Source organism: Acanthochromis polyacanthus, chromosome 1 (assembly GCF_021347895.1).
Source record: "Acanthochromis polyacanthus isolate Apoly-LR-REF ecotype Palm Island chromosome 1, KAUST_Apoly_ChrSc, whole genome shotgun sequence".
In the NCBI taxonomy this organism is placed as follows: domain Eukaryota; kingdom Metazoa; phylum Chordata; class Actinopteri; family Pomacentridae; genus Acanthochromis; species Acanthochromis polyacanthus.
Genome location: NC_067113.1, coordinates 28,351,109 through 28,369,847, shown reverse-complemented (window position 1 = coordinate 28,369,847; position 18,739 = coordinate 28,351,109). Strand labels below are relative to the sequence as shown.

The 18,739-nt window shown below is 42.6% G+C and overlaps 1 protein-coding gene and 1 long non-coding RNA gene across 4 annotated transcripts in view; one reads left to right on the top strand and one right to left on the bottom strand.

The window, feature by feature from the left end:
- The window catches only part of LOC127536782 (uncharacterized), a 62,600-nt gene that overhangs the window by 33,652 nt on the left and 10,209 nt on the right, over window positions 1-18,739 (top strand). The window lies entirely within an intron of this gene.
- Window positions 249-18,711, bottom strand: hivep2b (HIVEP zinc finger 2b). 2 transcript variants are annotated; one of them, XM_051957982.1, is made up of 7 exons: window positions 18,571-18,711; window positions 6,430-10,357; window positions 5,741-5,898; window positions 5,398-5,573; window positions 4,971-5,069; window positions 3,770-4,557; window positions 249-2,939 (listed from the first exon to the last, which is right to left on the bottom strand). In XM_051957982.1, exons 2-7 carry the CDS (start codon window positions 10,255-10,257, stop codon window positions 2,535-2,537), a joined length of 5,454 nt encoding a protein of 1,817 aa, XP_051813942.1. In that variant the 5' UTR covers window positions 10,258-10,357; window positions 18,571-18,711; the 3' UTR covers window positions 249-2,534. The 2 variants fall into 2 exon arrangements, with proteins under 2 accessions (XP_051813942.1, XP_022061315.1); XM_022205623.2 differs by lacking the exon at window positions 18,571-18,711 and adding an exon at window positions 13,495-13,765.

Sequence of the window (18,739 nt, the reverse complement as noted above, 5' to 3'; positions counted from 1 at the left end):
TTTGTTTTTCCTGTGCCATGTTATGACTGCAGTAATAATTTTTCACCAGAGGATGTCACTGGTCGGAGATTCTCCAATTTTTCACTCAGAGATGTGCCTTTTTTTCCCCTCCCTTTCTCCACACTCCCCTAAAGATAAAATGTGAATGATTTCATCTGAAAACCTTTTCATGTGAGCTCTGATTTAAACAGTGGTGAATTATGCAAGAGTCGAGTTGAAAACCACGAAATAAGCTGCAACACACATCCTTGGGTTAGAAGTATATTCTTTTTAAAACAATTTTGAATTTAATCTGAAAAAGTAGAGCACCAAACAATAAATTCCTCATAGCATAAAAGAGGCACTCCGTCCTGACTAACCAGTTTTTGATGCAAATAGCTAAACAACGGATTGGCTACTGAGGCTTTTTCCCTCAAAAAATCTTAGCTGAGAGGTAAAATGATTTGTCCTCTGTGTGTTTTACAGGGAATTTCCATAGACATGAGAGGCACAATGCAGTTCAGTAAATATGAATACACAATAAAAAACAGAACACAAACACAATCTGAATACATACTGTATGCCAAAGCAAAATAAAAGGCTTCACTTTCCCTTCACATTTTATGAGCATTCTGCACCGTTAATCACGACAAATAAAATTTACACAACCGTGAAATCAAAGCTACATACATCTTCAGAAAGGGAAACACAAAAAATTAAAGCAGTGCACCTTTTAAATTTTTTATGTAAACATGAGTGAACAAAGTGTTTTTTTTTATTTTGAAATCCATTCTCAAACTGATAACAGAACCACTTGAAGACGTGAATACATTTTTCTGTTTTTAAAGATGAGACACACCGTGTTAGCGATCAACACTGTGCTATTTTCGCCCTCGTTAAACCTCTGCCATTACAGCAACTGCAGACATTTTACCTCTTAAAGAGATATAAACAATCCACATAAAAAGTTTTCAGAATTCAACACTGCAAAAATAGTTTAAATCATAAAAATACACAGATATATACAGAGAAGAAGTAATGCATTTGGTGAATGATTACTTACATTTTGAGCTGAAGCACAGTAATAGTCAACCAACTCATGCTGTTAACATCGTTACTTTAGTATTACTTACAGTAAGTGATATTGATTTTATCCAGTTACACTTGAAATGCAAGAAAAACGTACTATTGACTGATCATCGTAGCCCCTTGGATTTGTGTGCAACATGTTTCACACAATGAGAAACGTGAAAAACAACTGGAATGTTTTAAAACCACAAGAGAACGTAACATGTTTTTTTTGTTTTGTTTTGTTTTTTTACTCTCCCGTTACCACTGACCACGTCAGTTAAAAAACATCAAAGATGAAAGGATGAAAGTGCATCTTTAAAAACTCATGAAATGCTTATGGTCATCTGTATAAGCGAGAAAAAAAAGCCATCTCTTTAATCAAAGCAAAGACATGAGATCAAAAGCGAATGCCAGCGTGGCTCACTGCATAACTGCATCACTGCTGCATAAGTACAGATATACCATATAAATAGTAGTCAAATATTTACCAGTATCAATAAGTGCTTACGTTCTAATATATAAATACATCTTACAGTATTCATAATTACATAATTACTTCCTCTATTTTTGTGCAATAGCAAATCCCATGCATTTTTACCAAGATAAAAACCACAACATTAAGAAAAAATGCAACATAGGAAACTTTTTTTAAGATTGTTTCACATAAATCAAGCTGCATCCGTCTGTCAGCAAAACCGACAGAACAAAAAAAAGAAAGAAAGAAAGAAAAAGCTTTTCTTTGAGCAAACTCTCCGAAAGCGCAGACACTTCTGAGTAAAGAGTACCTCGACACGTTTCCTTATTCGACAACAACCTTTTCAATAAAGAAATGATGAAAAGCAAAATAAAGGCACAGACCCTTGCCGCTTGATCAGAAGCACCAAACTGCACAAGAAGCGTCTACTTAAAATTTGGTCAGACTGTTTCGTTATACACATACTTTCCCCCTTATAAATAGTCTTTATTTACTGCACTACTGCATCACACCTTGATATGATTACATAAACAACAGTCTATTTTCAAAGTACACACAGTAAAATACACTGTTTGTATGCATCTAAGAAGGAGTATATGTTAAGGACATTTGTACAGAATCCATAAATATAATTTATGTGCAATTGTACGCAAACTACTATGTCAGACAAAGGCATATTAGCATAATATCTTTCCATATTGCACCTGCACCCAATAATGATTCTCCACCTTTGCAAAAACATCCCACTGCTCGTCCAATAGTCTCAAACATCCTCGAAAGACAAGAGCACATCAGACAGGGTGGGTTTCTTCTTCTTCACGGTGAAGTTCTGAGCTCCACTCATGTTTAAAAGAAGTTGTCTGTTGTATGTGCAAGACCAGAGGAAGTGTTCTTATATTGCCTCTAATGGGATAAAGATGAGGTTATGTGCCTAAAGGGCTGAAGATGACTTTGTGTAGCAGGGAGGCAGCTGTTCCTGGATCGAATCAAGAAGACGGAAATGGGGGTTTTAATGAGGGTCCTCTGTGGTGATCTTCAGCGAGGCGATGGCTTTCAAGCAGGTCTGGACGTTCTCCTCCTGCCTGCTGTCCCCGACTCCGGGTTCGGGACTTTTCTCCTGAGCGGCTGGATGGCAGGACAGCTGGTCCTCTCCTCCGGTCTCGGGCCCGTGGACTGATCCCTCCCTGCTGCTGCAGCGCTGGCCATCGCTGCTCTGGGGGCTCGGCGCCGACGAGGGGCTGACATCAGTGCTGGAGGAAGGCGGGGAGTGCAACATCTGGAGGCCTCCGACAGGAACGATGGGGAGCAAACTGTGGGCCTGCTGCTGGGAGTGAAGAGGGAGGTGGCTGAGGATGTTCTGCTGATGAGAACTGGCAGCGCCGGGCAGAGTGGAAGCCAAGCTGCTCCTTTGATCCTGAAACGACATATTGGCAGCGTTAGCAGCAGTTTCACCATCCACAGAACAATTTCTCATGTGAAAATATATCATGAAGAAATGTTAGTATCAACTGAAAAACTGAAAGCGTTCAACGAACAAAAACAGAATACTCCTTAAAAGATTCTTAATTCAGTGGAAAGAAATAGCAGAAAGAATTTAGTTTTCAGCCAGTAAAGCTCTTGAGATGACATTTTTCTTCTATTTCTGTCCCAACTGAAATATTGCCACAACAATTAGATGGACTGTCATTGCATTTTGTGTATTGTGATCATTGTTTATGATCAAATACCAGCAAAATGGCTTTACTAGCAAACATAGCAAAACTAACAAGCAGAAATTTTGAACATGCCAAACATTATATTTGATAATCTTTAGCATGTTAGCATTTGCACTGTCAAGTCAAGTCTGTTATTTATACAGCATATTTAAAGCAATAGACGATGAGCGAAAGCGCTTTGCAATAGAGAATAAGATTGATTTAAATGTAAAGGTCAAGATCCTGTGTGATTTATCATGTCAATTCACCAGCATTTAGTGAAAACCCAGCTATGTAATAAGAAAAAACTAAGCAGCCAGTGTGAAGATAGATAGATAGATAGATAGATAGATAGATAGATAGATAGATAGATAGATAGATAGATAGATAGATAGATAGAAAAAGCAGAATTAAATAGTCTAAGTACAGAATAAAAACAAATAAAATAAAGAAGCATATAGACGGGGTACTATTGGTACACCCAGGATTATTGGGTGAGCAGAGCAGAGTTATAGTTGAACTTGGGTGCAGACCACAGTGTGTTACGTACCATTTCCATTTCAAAGGTTCCTTGTTGTTGAACCATCTCCATCTTCGCTTGATGTCTGCTCTTATCGCCGCCGCCTTTATGTTGGTGGGAGCCTCTGCGTGGTGAAACAGCCCTGAGCACAACCCTCTGCCTGCCTCGGATCGAGGACTCTCGCTTTCCAGCCAGCTCCGTTCCAGGAGACAATGGTCGCTCGATGGACACCGGTGATGGGTGCTGGATAGGCGTGAAGCTGGGCGAGCCGGGCCTCAGCGGAGACGTATCCCATCTGGGGGAGGAGCGGCCTCTCGGAGAAAGCTCTCGCCTCGGGGACGGATACCGCAGACGTGATGGCGAAGGCTCCCTGATCGGAGACTCCCAGCCAGGAGAGAGCAGACAAGAAGAGTAAGGGTCAAAGAGGAAGCTGCTCTGCTCTGGAGACAGCATTGTGAGGGAGTCTTCATCCACCGACTTCTCTCTCTGGTCGGATGTGAGGACGGGTCGATGGTCGGATCCCAAACGCCGGCCGGACGGCTGCTGACGGACGTCGACTCCAGGCAGAGAGGTGAGGGAGCAGCCGTGGATGGCGGCGGTGGCTGTAACTGACAGAGACGTAACTCCACACGGTTGAGGACTGGTGCTTCTTGATCGCAACTTGGGGGTGGAATCGCCCTCGTATTCATCATCCTCTTCGTCATCCTCATCGATTTCGTCGACTTCCTCCTCCATGCCATCAGAGTCCTCGGCATCTGAGAACTGATGTTTGGTCGTCGCAGCCACCTCTGCCTTCGACTCTTGTTGGATGTCGTCCACTTTAAAAGACAAACACATCAGTTTAGCTTGTTTTAGTGTGCTATGATGGCAAAACTACAAGATTACTGTGTGGCTGAAACTTGGACTCAAACATTACTCAGAGAAGAGACATTATCAAGATATTAGTTAATTGCCTCTGCAGAGATAAGTAACTGAACTTCTTTCTCCGTACAATACTTGATATATTATTGGCAAAGTCTCACTTCTCTGGCTCTTTATACCAATTAGAGTCCTCCATTTTTGATTATTGATGGTTTGGGCTGTCCAATAGACAATGAATTATCTGCTACTACTATTAGCACTGGAGACAGACTGGAACTTTAGGGGCTCTCTGTGATGTTATAAACCAGCAGTTGTTTTCGACTGCAAAAGATCAAATGTCTCTAGTGAATCAGTCATGTTAGCATCTTACCGTGTTCCTGTATCTCCGTCTCATCCATCGTCACCGACACTCCCAGTTCAAGACATTTCTTCATGTGTGCCTTTGACTTCATATGTTTAGTCAGGTTTCCTGTAGACGAAATATAAAATCTGTTTGAACAAAGCTTGCAGGAAAACACTGATCAGTTTTGTGAAAATAAAGGTTAACAGTGGCAGAAAATGCAGTGAAAAATCAGGAAAGTGATCAGCTGATTCTGCACAATACTGTAGTAGCTCTAAATAGCAGCACAAACGACGGAGCTTTGGCTGCAGGTGCAGATAATATATGTAGAGTTTGATCATCACACAGTTTTTCAACCAGCTTTTATCCATTTTTAGTACTCAAAATGGATAAAGTCCTGTCTGTCACTCCTGCAGTCACTGCAGTATAGTCATTTATAACCCTAAAGAATGCCCACCTTTAGTTTTAAAAGCAAAGTTGCAAACCCTGCAGATGTACGGTCGTACGTCTGTGTGGGTCCGGATGTGTTTTTTCAGCATGCTTGGCTTCTTACAGCGGATGCCACACTCCTCACAAATGTATTTCCCCCGTCCTCGACCCCTGACATATACATAGTCTTCATTGGACTTATACCTGAAATAGAGAAGCAGTATTTTATTTCTAATGAATAAATACATAAAATAGCACAGCTCTAAACAGGGAAAAAGAGCTGAGGCACACGCACTAAGGTCCTAAAATAACTGTTGTATTTCCAGTCAGCAGAAATGACGAGTGTTATGATAACTAATATCTTGACTGACCCTCCCTCGAAGATCTTAATTCGTGTTGGCACTGTTTGGGTTGTGGAAGCCTCCCTCTCTTTCCACTCCTCCTTGGCAGTTTTCACTCTGCAGCTGATGTCTTTCACCTTCTTCCCGTAGGTGGTGTCCACCTCTTTGGGCTCCGGTTTCCTCTGCAGCTGAATCAGATGAACAAACATTGTGTTAACATCCATTTTAAGTGGACGCCATATCGACAGTGTAACGCGATGCCCGCAATATTGTGTGTCACACATGGCATTACACAGCATGTTTTGCAAACATGAATTATGCTGCTGCAGCTGGGGGAAAAGCCCAGGACAGCTACCTCCCATTTTTATACCAGAATATATTCATTTTATGCTTCTAAATCCAAAGCTATGACTTAGTTCATCTTTTTTATTAGCAGAAAATGCAAAACAAGTGATGAATCAAAGTTAAGTATCATGATCAGCAGTGGGCAGATGCTCTCTGCAAACACATGCCAAGGGAACAGGCTGCCAAATGATTGAAATGTGCAGTTTGCCAAATTCTGAGTGATAAAGTCCTTCAAACTTCACACATTTAAAAAAAAGTCATATCTTGCTGAACAGGGTGAAAAACTTCCAAGTGCAGCTTAATGTAAGGACTTGCCTCCTTCGAAAGACCAATTAAACATACAGATTGTTATGATATTATGATTATTTTCTCACCTGTTCCATGGTCTGCCTCCACAGGATGAGGGAGGACACCAGTTTCCCAGTGCCAGGCTGACACATGGCTGCCACGGTGTAAATAACCTTGTCTCCCCTCTGTTTGGACCTCAGCAGAGCCAGAGCCGTGCTGGTACTCAGCTCAAGTGGGTTCGGATTGTGGGAACTCACACACCAGGTGGCGTACACGGAGGCGAATGGGGCGTTGCTGTGGGAGCAGCTCGGCTTGGTGTAGTTGAGATAACACCAGCTCACACCTGTCGTCGTGCGAAGACTTGGAAACTGAGATAACAGCCTCGAATGCTCGGCGTCTGAGATCAGGATGTCTTGACTGGTAACCAGCTGCGCTGCCATATCCATCTGCACCCGTTTCTCCATGCCAACTTCTTTCACTTCGCTGACTGATATCATGGAGTAAGGAGGCGAGTTCGTTTCCAGGGAGCTGCTTTCCATAGCTGACTCGACGCCGTGGTCAGTGGCCTCGGTCGCTTTTTGCTGAAGTGTGATAAATTTACTCCTATGTGAGTCATCCTGAGCATGAGGTGTTGATGCACCCTGCATCTCTGACCTGTGCCCCTTCTCTTCGCTCAAATTACATTTTCCCAGCTCCACAGCACTCAGCTCCTCTACAATCTGCCCAAACATTCTTTCCTCTTTCACACGTTTTTGCTGCTTGACCTCCATGAACAGGTCCAGGCTGCTGGCAGGGGACAGCATCCGTTTGTTGGCGCCACCACTGGAGGCGTTAGTGGTTGAGATGGTTCTGGAGGTCAGAGAGAGAGGGATGCCTGTCTTCAGCTTAGCTGACGACAGATCGAGGGCTTCAACATTGAGGGTGTGCGTTGAAGGTGGTTTTGTACATGCTAATACATTATGAGAATCAGAGTTTCCAGACAATCGTGAAGTTTGATTCTGAAGGGTGGGCGTTGTAGAGCTAACACTGCCATACTGATTGTCGAAAATCTGCGACACTGAGGTGTATGTGATACTGCCATAGGACGGCACATGAGTCTGAATCCTAACAGGAACCAGAAGGCTTGGATGTGACAGCTGGGGAAATGTATTCCCTGTAGAAAATATTGGCAAAGTCTGCGGCAGAACAGTGACTGCAGTGAATGGAGGGGAGGTGCTGCTGAGGTACTGTGGAAACACTTGTGATGGGACTTGTGTTACCTCAGTATCCATATTCAAGGACTCCTGTCGCACCAAGTTCCCCCTCCTCCTCTCCTTCACAGCGCTCATGTCCACGTGTCTAACTTTGGATGTCGGAGAAAGGCTGCCATAGTCAAATGATATGCTGCGTACCTCTGGGAACTCCTTGCGCAAGTTACACGGCGCCTGCTCTGAGGAGGAGCGTCTCATTTCATGTTGTTGACGCTGGTTGAGCACCGAGAGGGAGTGCCCACTCCCTGGCACAGCTAGGAGCTCCAGCGGTTTGCCAAATTCATCCTGCCTGGCTGGAGAGACCGACTTTAGGCTCTCTTCCCTGTCAAAGGAGAAGGTGGAGCTATAAGATAAGTTGCTGTCTTGGCTTGGACTGCGTGAGAGACTGGTGCAGGCAGACTCAAAACTAGATTCACCAGAGGAGTGCTCGATATCAGCTAAGCGTAGCCTTTTCTTCTTTGGAGGGAGCTTCTCTGGAGGGAATTGTGCTAAAGTTTCACTCCGTTGAGGCCACTGAAATTCCTCCACGTGCTTCTCAGGCTCCTTCACCTGCACCTCTGGAGCTTTTTCTGGACTATCAGGCTCTACTGTGACCCTGATTTCTGGGACTAGAATGTTGGGCTGCCGCACAAGCTTTGGCCCCATCTGAACTGATTGCCTTAATCTACTGTCGCTCCGTTCCATCTCGAATGAGTCACTAGCCTCCATAGCTTGATATGAAGAAATACTTTCCTGTCTCTGGCTGTGATATTTGTAAGATTCTGACTGCTCAGAGTGAGGCCTGTTTATTGAGTTTGTGTGCTGAATCACTGAAATTACATTCCCTAAGGTTTTTCGACCAGATATTTCAGGACTCATTGATATATCCATGTCACACTGAGAAAGTCCTTTCCCTAAAGCCATAATGCCCACAGCAGCTTGTTTTACATCATAGTCCTTGCTCGAGTCAAACATTTCTTCACACTGTTCATGATGGACCTCATAATGACCTGGCAAATCCTCCTCCTCCCTCTTCTCTTTCCGGCGCTTCCGTGTTGCCAGTTCCATTGCATGTCGCTGATGGCTCATACTGGGCGCTGCAGACGGGTAATTTTCCATTTCCAATCCTGAGGGTGAAACGCTGCTCTCGCTCATCTTTCCATGGCCCTCGGCGTCTGCATGGCCATCATGGGCAGATAGTTCGAAAGCACCCTGCCGCCTGAGTCTCCTCATGCCCCCAGTGCTTGTTCTCTCATCAAACGAGTGGCTGCCTCTGAGGGCTTGAGGCATCGTCAGACAGACTGCTGACGATGTTGGCATCGAGTTGCTTCTGATCAGAGGCCCTACATCAGAGCCAGCGTCTAACAGGGGTTCTTTAACCTCTTCCCTCATGAATGACTTTGTGTTTATTTTGATGGACTCAACAGTGTCTTTCTCTTGGGTGAATACGCGGGAAACACCTTTCTCTGAACATTTCCCGATATATTCACTTTCTGTGCTACAGGCAACGAAAGCTGTCGTCTGTTTAGGGCTTGGCCGATAACACTTCCCAAACATGATTTCTTGATAGGACTTTGCGTTGGTGTTTGGAGGCCCGGTCTGGTGCTCGGCGCTCTCAGAGCGCGAGAAGTATCCGGAGTCCGTGCTGCCCTTGCTCGACTGACTTGGGAGGGACAGATTGTGGTCAGAGTCACTGCTTCTTTTTTCAGAAAGCCGAAGTGCAAGCCTCTGTTTGATCGTGCAAGATTGAATTGCACGACTAGCCTCGGCAGCGGCAGGAGGTGCATTGATTTCTTGGGGTTGGGATGAACCATCCTGAGCTGACATTGACGTGGCTCCCTTTTTCTGAGCTATGAGATTTAGTACTTTTACAGCAGTGTTATCTGATCCCTCCATTGGAGAGTCCAGCAGCAGCAGCGGGTCATTAAGAGTGTCCTCGTCCGTGTCCGTGCTTTGCTCAGCATCAGAGAATAACTCTCCTTCTCCTTCAAAGGACCCCTGGTCTGTATTGGCATTGTAAGAACCAAGTTCTGAGAATGGCACTGTTCCAGCTTTGACTGAGTGAGCATGGGACTTTCTGTGTTTGTATAAATTACTCTTGGTTTTGAAGGAGAATCCGCAGGGGACACATGGATAGGGCCGCTCCCCGGTGTGTGAGCGAATGTGCTTCTTAAGCACGCTGGGTTTGGCACATGCCCTTCCACAGTAATCACAAACATACTTCCCAGGCTTTTGTGGTTTCTGTTCCACCTTACCTGCTGTCTCTGACAGCTGATCCATCCCTGAATGGGAACACGGTTGTTGGACTTCAGGTGAACTGGGGGACTTCCTGTGAGATGCAGGTCCTGGAGACTGTGCAGAAACTTTCTGTCTGCCAACAGAAAGCGACTTTGTGGACTGCAGTGGATATGAGGACACCTCATAGTCTTGATGGCTTGTGGACTGAGTTTTGGAGTGCTGATCTTCTAATTGCAGTGATTTCCCTGAGTCAGACATTTCTTTGAAACCACATGTGTCTCTGCTCTGAGCTTCTTCTCGCTGTTGGTGCCACCCTTTTCCTTCTAATTCGACTGATGGTCTCCTCCTAGTCTGTGGAGCCTCTGATGTGCATTTTTTCTGTGCAACATTTCTGTCCTGACCCTCAGTGGAGCTTTTCACCCCTGTAGTAGTTTCAAGTGACTCCATGAATTCAATGTCACTTCCTTTGCGATCGATTTTCAAGGACAATATCTGTTATGTAACTGTAGTGATATTATCATACATGTGAATTGCAGGGCAGGGTCATCTGAAAGAAAAAAGAAAGAACTGAGAGTTAGACAACACAGATATAAATGCAGTAAGATAAACTAGGACACATAAAGATGCTCAACACAGTTATCTGGATGCAAAAAGGAGCATAAAGTTATCCTTTGTGGTATAATGTGACCGTAAATTCACTGTTTGAAAGTGGGAGCTATTCAAGGCTGTTTCCCAAAAGTCCTCCTATTAAATCTGTGGTATAAAATTTGTAACGAGGTGCAGCACAGCAGGAGTGGAAAAAAAATTGAGTCTCTTTACCGAGATACCTCATGTCAACCCTGGCAGATGCCCCAAATTTCCTGAAGCCCTGCGAACATACATAAATGCGTGCAGTGGTATTTAGAGCACATTCCAGTGCTTTGGTATGTGTGTCACGAATGGTTGTACATGTGTATATGTTTATTTTCAGTGTGTGTGCGTGGAATGGCAACAAAATAATAAAACAAAATCAAAATTAACTCCTTTCCCATAATGTGAAACGTCACTTTTACTGGAATATTCACTTTTAGGAAAAAAGTAACAATTCTAACTGAAAATATTTGTGTTAAAAATAATAAACAGCCAGATATTGAAATTACTTTTGCATAGCAACCACAAAGAGGAGAACTTCTGTTTTGGAAAGCTGCAGGTATTATAAGTTTAGCAATGACTTAGAAAGCTTTAATGTAAATATACTGCCAGGCAATGAAATTTTGATGGCACACTCTAAGTAAAATGTGTGTAAAATGAAAAGACGATATTAAAAAAGGCAGATGAACACAATAGGACGTTTTAAAACTTAATAAATAATTTATTATTATTCAGTATTCTAGATGTAACTTTTCCATTTTACTTTCATTTGCTCAGCTTCTGTCAACATTGTTGGCTATTAGGAACAAAATATAAACTTCAATGAATGTTTGTATGCAGAAAAAAGTTAATGGGGATAAAAATTAGAGGCTTTATTGTCATTATACTGCAGTGCAAGACAATACAACAAAATTTTGAAGAAATGACACAAGAGGGCATTTTCAAACCTAACTATCTCAAATATACCACTCCGATACTTTTTCCATTCTGTATTCCAAGTTAACTTAAAATGAACTAATTTCACAGCTTTTGTCAACATTATTACCAATTACCAACAAAATATAAAATTTATTGGATGTTTGTGGGCCAGAAAAATTATTTATTAAGAGTGAAATTAGAAACTTTGTTGTCATACCGCCGTGCAAGACAATACAACAAAGTTTAGAAGCTCGACGTTCTATGAAAACTCAAAAACAACAAAAACAACAAAAACGAGGACATTTTAAAACCTAACAAATATCTGAAATATACCACTCTTCGTTCCGTATTACAAATTTAACTGAAATGAATGAATTTCTCAGCCTTTGATGACATTTTTGGCTATTAGGAGTGAAATATAAGCGTCACTGGACGTTTGTATGCCAAAAAAAGTGAAAATGCTGCACCAAAATGTAAAACTCTGCAGAAGACAGAGGACATAATGTCAGAAATAAACATTTTTATGAATATGGTATGTGTGCTGATGCATGCCAGCACACACAGTTGGTGCTGTTAAATCAGTGGCAGTGAAGTGTGATGAGAATATCAGCACCCTTCCTCTTTTTTCGACGGAATATTTACATAAAATGCCCAACACTTCTGCTCTTTTTATCCGAAGCTGCTACTGTATCATGTACTGCTTCTCGCGGGATTCAAACCTTTCAACCTGTCTGAGTGTCATAGTCTCCACACTGAGCCTCCTACTGAGCTGTACGTAAACATGTCAGGCTCAAACACCGCGAAAGTGAACTGGTTTGGCCGCTACACTTTCTCCCCCTACCACGGGAATGGGTATCTGAGGGCACGTCATTTCCATCTTCTCAGTATCAAATGCTGTGTCCTCCCTAACGAGGTTATGTAAGATTATCTGGTTCAAACCCTCTGAGTTCCCCTTAATTAGGACATCCTCCGACTCTCACTCTCTTTCTCTCACTCCCTTTCTTTCGTTCTTTCTTTCTTTGTTAACACACCACACACCGCTCAGGCATAAACCACAGGATAAGGATCCAAGGTGACTCTGGAGATGCCGAGAGATGCCTGAAAGCAGCTGTAAGGATGATAATCGAGCCCTTTTGTGTTCTTGTGCAAATGCCCATTCCCTCTTTACGGTTCAGTGGCTCCGCTTTCATACAGATTTGAAGGCTTCTTCCTCAGTCGGATGCAGAAAAAAATAACGAAGGCATATAAAAGATGGTAAGCAGGGGGGTGGCCTCGGATTGGAGCGGTCCATATTTCAACGGGGAGGTTTACAGAGGTAAACTAAGTGGGGTGCCTGGGGGTAACAAAATTCAGAGGCCTGGTAGGGAGCTCCCTTTCAAGGTCGATCTGACCTCATTGCTTAGTTTCCATCCTCTGTGAGCCACAAGAGGAGGGAAGGAGAATATGGGTGCAGAGTGACAATGAGATAAGACCCTCAGAAACAATGCATACCTTTGAACTGAGCAGGGAACAGAGCCGACATATTCATTGACAAGTCTCTCAGCAGATTCAGACTTTTTGTAAGCCAGCAGACCGTTCACAGCAAACGACTCTGACTCCCGGCAACAAGCACTAACCTATACGAAAATATATGACACAGCAGCAATGACGTGCAACAACAGGAGGCAGGTGGGTGGCAGTAGGTGTGTTTCAGGGTGATTGTGGGCTGACTGTGATACAGTATGTCCGCATGGATGGAGAAATGTCTTCACGGAGACGTTTATTTGAACGGCACACATTCGCTGGGCACATCCCTGACTGCTTTCCGCACATGACAGAGGACAATGAGCAAACAAATGCTGGCTACGGAGAGCATCGTTATGCCGCTGCATTACATCATTAGAGGCTAAGTTGGCCATTAAAGGGAACAGGCATGAAGTCTCAGGCTGACAACAAATCCATAAATATCATAAGGAGATGACTGGCTTCAAAGGAGCTGGATGGTAAAACCCTCCAACAGCAACATAACACATAGCATGCAGAATGAATCAACAGCTGTGATCAGAATGACATAAAAGCACACGGTCTGATGGGAGAAAAAGCCTCGGCTCATACAGCAGCTGACATTCAGATATCAAATATAATCCTCATACAAACCTGACATTTGAATAGTCCCCCGTCCCATATCGACAGTCACATGTGACATTCCTCATGCTGCATAGTCCATTTCTCCATTCTCCTCATGTCGGGGCAACAATAATGAAAGAAATTAGCAAGGTAAAGTCCCATCAGTCATGAAGCTGCTGGCCGACTGGGTGTACATTAGAAGATCTATTGATGCGAGCTAGTCACCAGAGAAAATACCCAACCGTGACGTGCGGACCCAGGCACAAAAATAGCAAAGGGGCCCTGGGAGGGATTACACAACAGCCCACGTTTAAGGACGCTTTTCCTCTCTCTCGCTGTGTTTCAAAGCACAGCAGCAGCTGCCTCACTCCACACACAGAGTGGGGAGCCGGCTATCATGATCCACAGAGCTAAATGCCACCATTCTGCACAGCCACACTTCATTCAAACGCATTTATTTTAATCTGAAACTGCCTGACCTGGAAGAAGTCATGAATCCATTGAGGTACCTGTATTCATTGACTGTTAATATCTACGCTCACAAGCTGGATGGAGCATTACAGTGTATGCAAAGCAGAGGAGAAATGCATTAAGTGCTTTGAAAGACTGTAATCACATGGCGCAGCAGCTCTGAATGTACATTTCCTACAGCGTGATGCTATTCAGCGCGTATGCTGAGAAGGAGCTCAATGAAAGGCGGCTGGATGTGAGGCTGCTGCTGCTGCTGCAAAAATTAGACATGTTCTCTGAATTCTGAGACACCCACAGCCTGTTCAGAGCCAGTTCTTCCCGTCACGACAGGATTTGCTTTGTGAATGGAGAGAGTCGTGATGAGGGTGTCATTAACACAGCAAAAAAAAAAAAAAAAAAAAAAAGAAGGAAAAACTAGGACAATGCTGCAGATTATGTGCAGCTGCAGACCTCATCCTGTGAATCAGATGTGTGAGTTCGGTGTAACGCTAAGCTTTTACAGCCTCTGCATTAACGCAGAAACAAGGGAAATGTAAGGAAAGAGAGATAAATAGAGGAGATGTGACCCTAAAGCCACAGATTGCATTGTCGGATTTTGCTTTTTAAACCAGTTCTTCATCTTAAATCAATGAAAATGTGTATTAGAATTAGAATTGAAACTAATTGCTTGAGTCAGTTTGTGTAGGAATCACAACTGAGCTAGTATTTACTAAACTTTGATGCAATATTCTTTTATTCTTGAATTAATGAAGCCTGTGATACTTCCTGATCGTGTTTTTTCACCGATTTTTGCACTCAGCACTAAGATAGACATATATTTATTCAAATTTATGGCTCATTAAGTTGTTAATAGTTTAATTTTTTTGTTCATTTGACAGGTAATGTTAATTTTTAGATACTTTTCCAGTAATATTAGCTCACAATCAATTATATATTGTGATGAAACAACCAATATTTTATGATATTTACTTGCAACAAGTTTAAAGTAGGACTTGCAGATGAAACTTTAACTGCTTTTGTGGTTATTTTTGCATTCTCGTGGGAAATATTGTATTTTATTACTACACTGCATGTGTTTGATTAGTGCCATCACCTTGCTGCTCTGTTTTTTATTCATTTATTGACATAGATGCCTCAATAGTGCTGCTTTGGAGCACATAAACGGTTAAATTTGAGTGAACTGAATATTAATTGACAGTGATCTTTGGATATACTGTAGGTCTGACCGGCCAAAATGTCTTTGTGCCATCATTTATTAAGAAGCTGCTCCTGTTTTCTGTCAGTTAATACATCAAACGAGGTCTTTCCCCTGATTCTGAGTGAATTTATGATCTGTCGCTTGTGTGAAACTTTGGCCTTTCAACACAATGTAATTTGCACAACTATAAATACTTCACCCGCTTTGACCATACTGCTCAGTTTCACTCTGTGCCACTGGGTGAGAACAACTGGGTGCCTCTATGAATAGGAGTCCTTGGCTTTGGGTTTTGCACCGGCTGCTGTGGCTAAGACGTATTTCACCGAGCTCTCCCGCTCTGAAACGTAAAGCTTACGCAGCAGAACAAAGGCTTTAAACTTATGCAATGACTTACTGTTGAACTTCACCTCCCAGTTCAAAAGAAAAAAAAAATCCAATCCGAGTTTTTTATTTCCCGAGCAGCCCGAAAAACTGTAATTTCACAGCGCATTTCCTTGAGAAAACAGTGAAGTGGCAGTGTGGTGGAGCAGCAGTGAATGCAGAGACTGTGTATTGACAGAGTCCCTCCACAGTATGGAATTGCAGGGAGCTATTAATAGATGTAGCCTCTAACAAGCCAAAGATGAAGTTGAAGCTAACTAACTGCACTGCAGCTGAGATCCATTATGCTGTATTCAGTATCTAGAGGAGCGGCACTAAAATGGCTGATACTCAGTGTGCAGTGAAGGTCAAGTCGCCCGCCTCTATAAATATAATGGTCTGTCCCCCAGGATGTTCCACACTGCTTGGCATTTCCACTATCTAAAGCTACACCGCCGCTCCGCTGACCGGCTCAAATCTGCCACAAATTTGCATGTGATTGAATGCCACACATGCATCCGACTACTAGAAGGCCTCTAATGATATTAAAATAGATGGGAGGGGGGGAGGGGGAGAGTGTGGGGGAATGTTTATGAATGGAAGGAATGAGGTTTTCCTCCCTGCTGGCTGTAGTGGCGGTCATATGGCTGGCTGAGATATCCCTTACAGGGGACACTGAACCCTGCAGGTTGAACAAACAGCTGATACCGACACCAAACGGCACTAAAACCTCCCACGTCTCGCTTTGACGCATCAATCCATTCAGAAAACTTCTCCCGATTCCCCCTTTCTTTCTTTCTTTTTAATTTAAATCAATCATCCACCGTTTCATTTATCCGTCTCTTCGAGTCAGCCTCTCGAGCGGGCGTACTTATGCCATTATCACAGCAGTACCTGAAAATAATCTGACATGATTGTGTGTTTCCATGGCAACCATGCCAACGTCTCTAACAGTTTCCCGGTTCCTGTCTACATATATAATTATTGCCACAGATTACAGCGCCAAGGCTGCAGAAATGAGCGGAAGGAGCAGGCAGTCGACCAGACAGAGATGTGATCAAACTGTGTTCTAGTTCCTCAGCTGACAGACGTTTAAGTACAGCTGCTGTCAATTTACATAAAATCGGATATAAAGAAAGTTGGGCTTTTATATAAAATGCTGTCTTCATTTAGTCCCTTATGCATTCATCATGTGTACTGAAATTCAAAAATGTAACAGTTTTTTTTGACATATATATGTATATAAATGCATAATATAGCTTCAGTTCAATATTAACTGTGTAGTAGATTTAAAACGTGATGAATCGTTGCTACATGAGGCACCATCATCAGTGTGACTGTGACAAGGACAGCAGGATTTTTTTTAATTGCAGCTTTAGCGATTTGCTAATTGCATTGCTTCAAACTGATTTTAATTGTTAAGCTCCTATTTTTTTTAATGTGCTGAACCCCAGCTTAAAGGATTAATCAATTAATCAATTAGCCACCAGCTAGTAATAGAAGTGAAGTGAATCAGCGACTTTGAAGTAACGCTGAAGCAAACTTACAAAATATATTAATAAAAATAAATGCAAAATTTGAAGTAACATTTCCAATTTCATGCACAAAAACATCAAGAAAACCTGAAATAATTTTTACATAGTTGTGTCATATCAGCTCTGTTTAAACACTGCCTGCAGTTCAGCTGAGAAAAGCTTGAATTTTTTCACGTGATTGTTGGTCTCCGCGGAGTCACTGATGGCTTTTTGGTTGTGAAAATGCAGATTTTTAATTTTTTTTTATTTTCATAGAATCTAATTAGTGCAAACTGTTTATTTTTTGGTGAACTATTAGATGATTTTGATTAAATATCATGATTTGAAGCTTAGACTTAGCTGGAACCACACGATGAAAGTGGAAAATCTTATATTTCTTTGTGTTTTTACAGTTTCTTTTTAAAATATTTTTTCACATTTTATGGACCAGTTGAGCAAAAATTCTCACAGGTGTCACCAATACTGCGAAAAAAATGTGACTTTACCATTTAATTTACATGATTTTGGTGAAATATCACAAGTTTAATAATCAATTAGTTTTTTCAGATGAAACTGAAAAGGACAATCCAGGACCATATGCTAGTTTCATTTTGCATTTGTGTCTATATTTTCCTACCTGCGCTGTTTAAACACATCCTAAAGTTCAGCTGAGAAGTCCAAATTCACATTATTATTTTTTTTAAATTTACAGAATCTGGCTAATATGTATTTATTTATTTTTGGCAAATTGGTGAGTTTAAATGTCATGAATTTACAAATAAGTGCAGATGAAATCAAAAAATGACACATGAATAACGCATTACAGTTGTAAATCCCACTCGTCTTCCTGTTTTTCCAGATTCTTAGTAAATTTTAGCATTTTGAAGGATTAATAAAAGATAAAATAAAATGCTTCTAAAACCCTCTGTGGGCTCATTTTGTCAATTAACTGTGAAGTAACGCTGATTAATCGACTAAAAAATCCACACATTAATCGATAATAAAGATTCCGAGATTAGCTAAAACCCTTTACTTATTAATGCTAATAATAAAATTGCAGTTGCTTTAAATAAATCAAATTACATTGCGGTTCTTTCTTCGTGTTAATAATCATCCATTTCTCCCAAACCCTGCAGATTAAACGTGAGCTCCACACTTGATTTGCATCCTTGCAGCTTTCTGCTTGTTTGTTTGTTTGTTTGTTTGTTTGGGGGATCAGCTGCCATGTGCGGGTCTCAGGCTGGGGATAGCCTGCTGCAGGGGGGAGGAAGAGGGAGGAAAGGGGGGATGCACGGACGTGAGAACCCCTTGCAAACCCCCCATCTGCACGTCATGGAACATTTGCAGAACAGGGACCTCCCACCTTAAAGGCGTGCAACAGAGAGCAGACACAACAGAGAGATCTGCCCTGCGCCGGACCCAGCAGCTCAGGTGACAAATACACCTACCCACCACCCACCACCGCTGCTGCTGTTGCGGATCTGCCGGGGGAAAGGTGCACTAGATCGGCTTCGAAAAACACGCCACGGCCGCGGTGTGGAGGTTCGGAGTGCGGAGTCTTACCGGTGTTAGAGCCTCCTTACAGCGGCTTCAGACGGAGTGTTGTTTCCTCGGGTCGTCGGTGCACAGCGGGGTGCACGGATCAGTTTCACAACGACGGGTTCTTTATTAAAATGTCACAGGAGGCGGATCGGGTGTTGTTCTATGTGTGGACAGCAGAGGGCGCCACAGG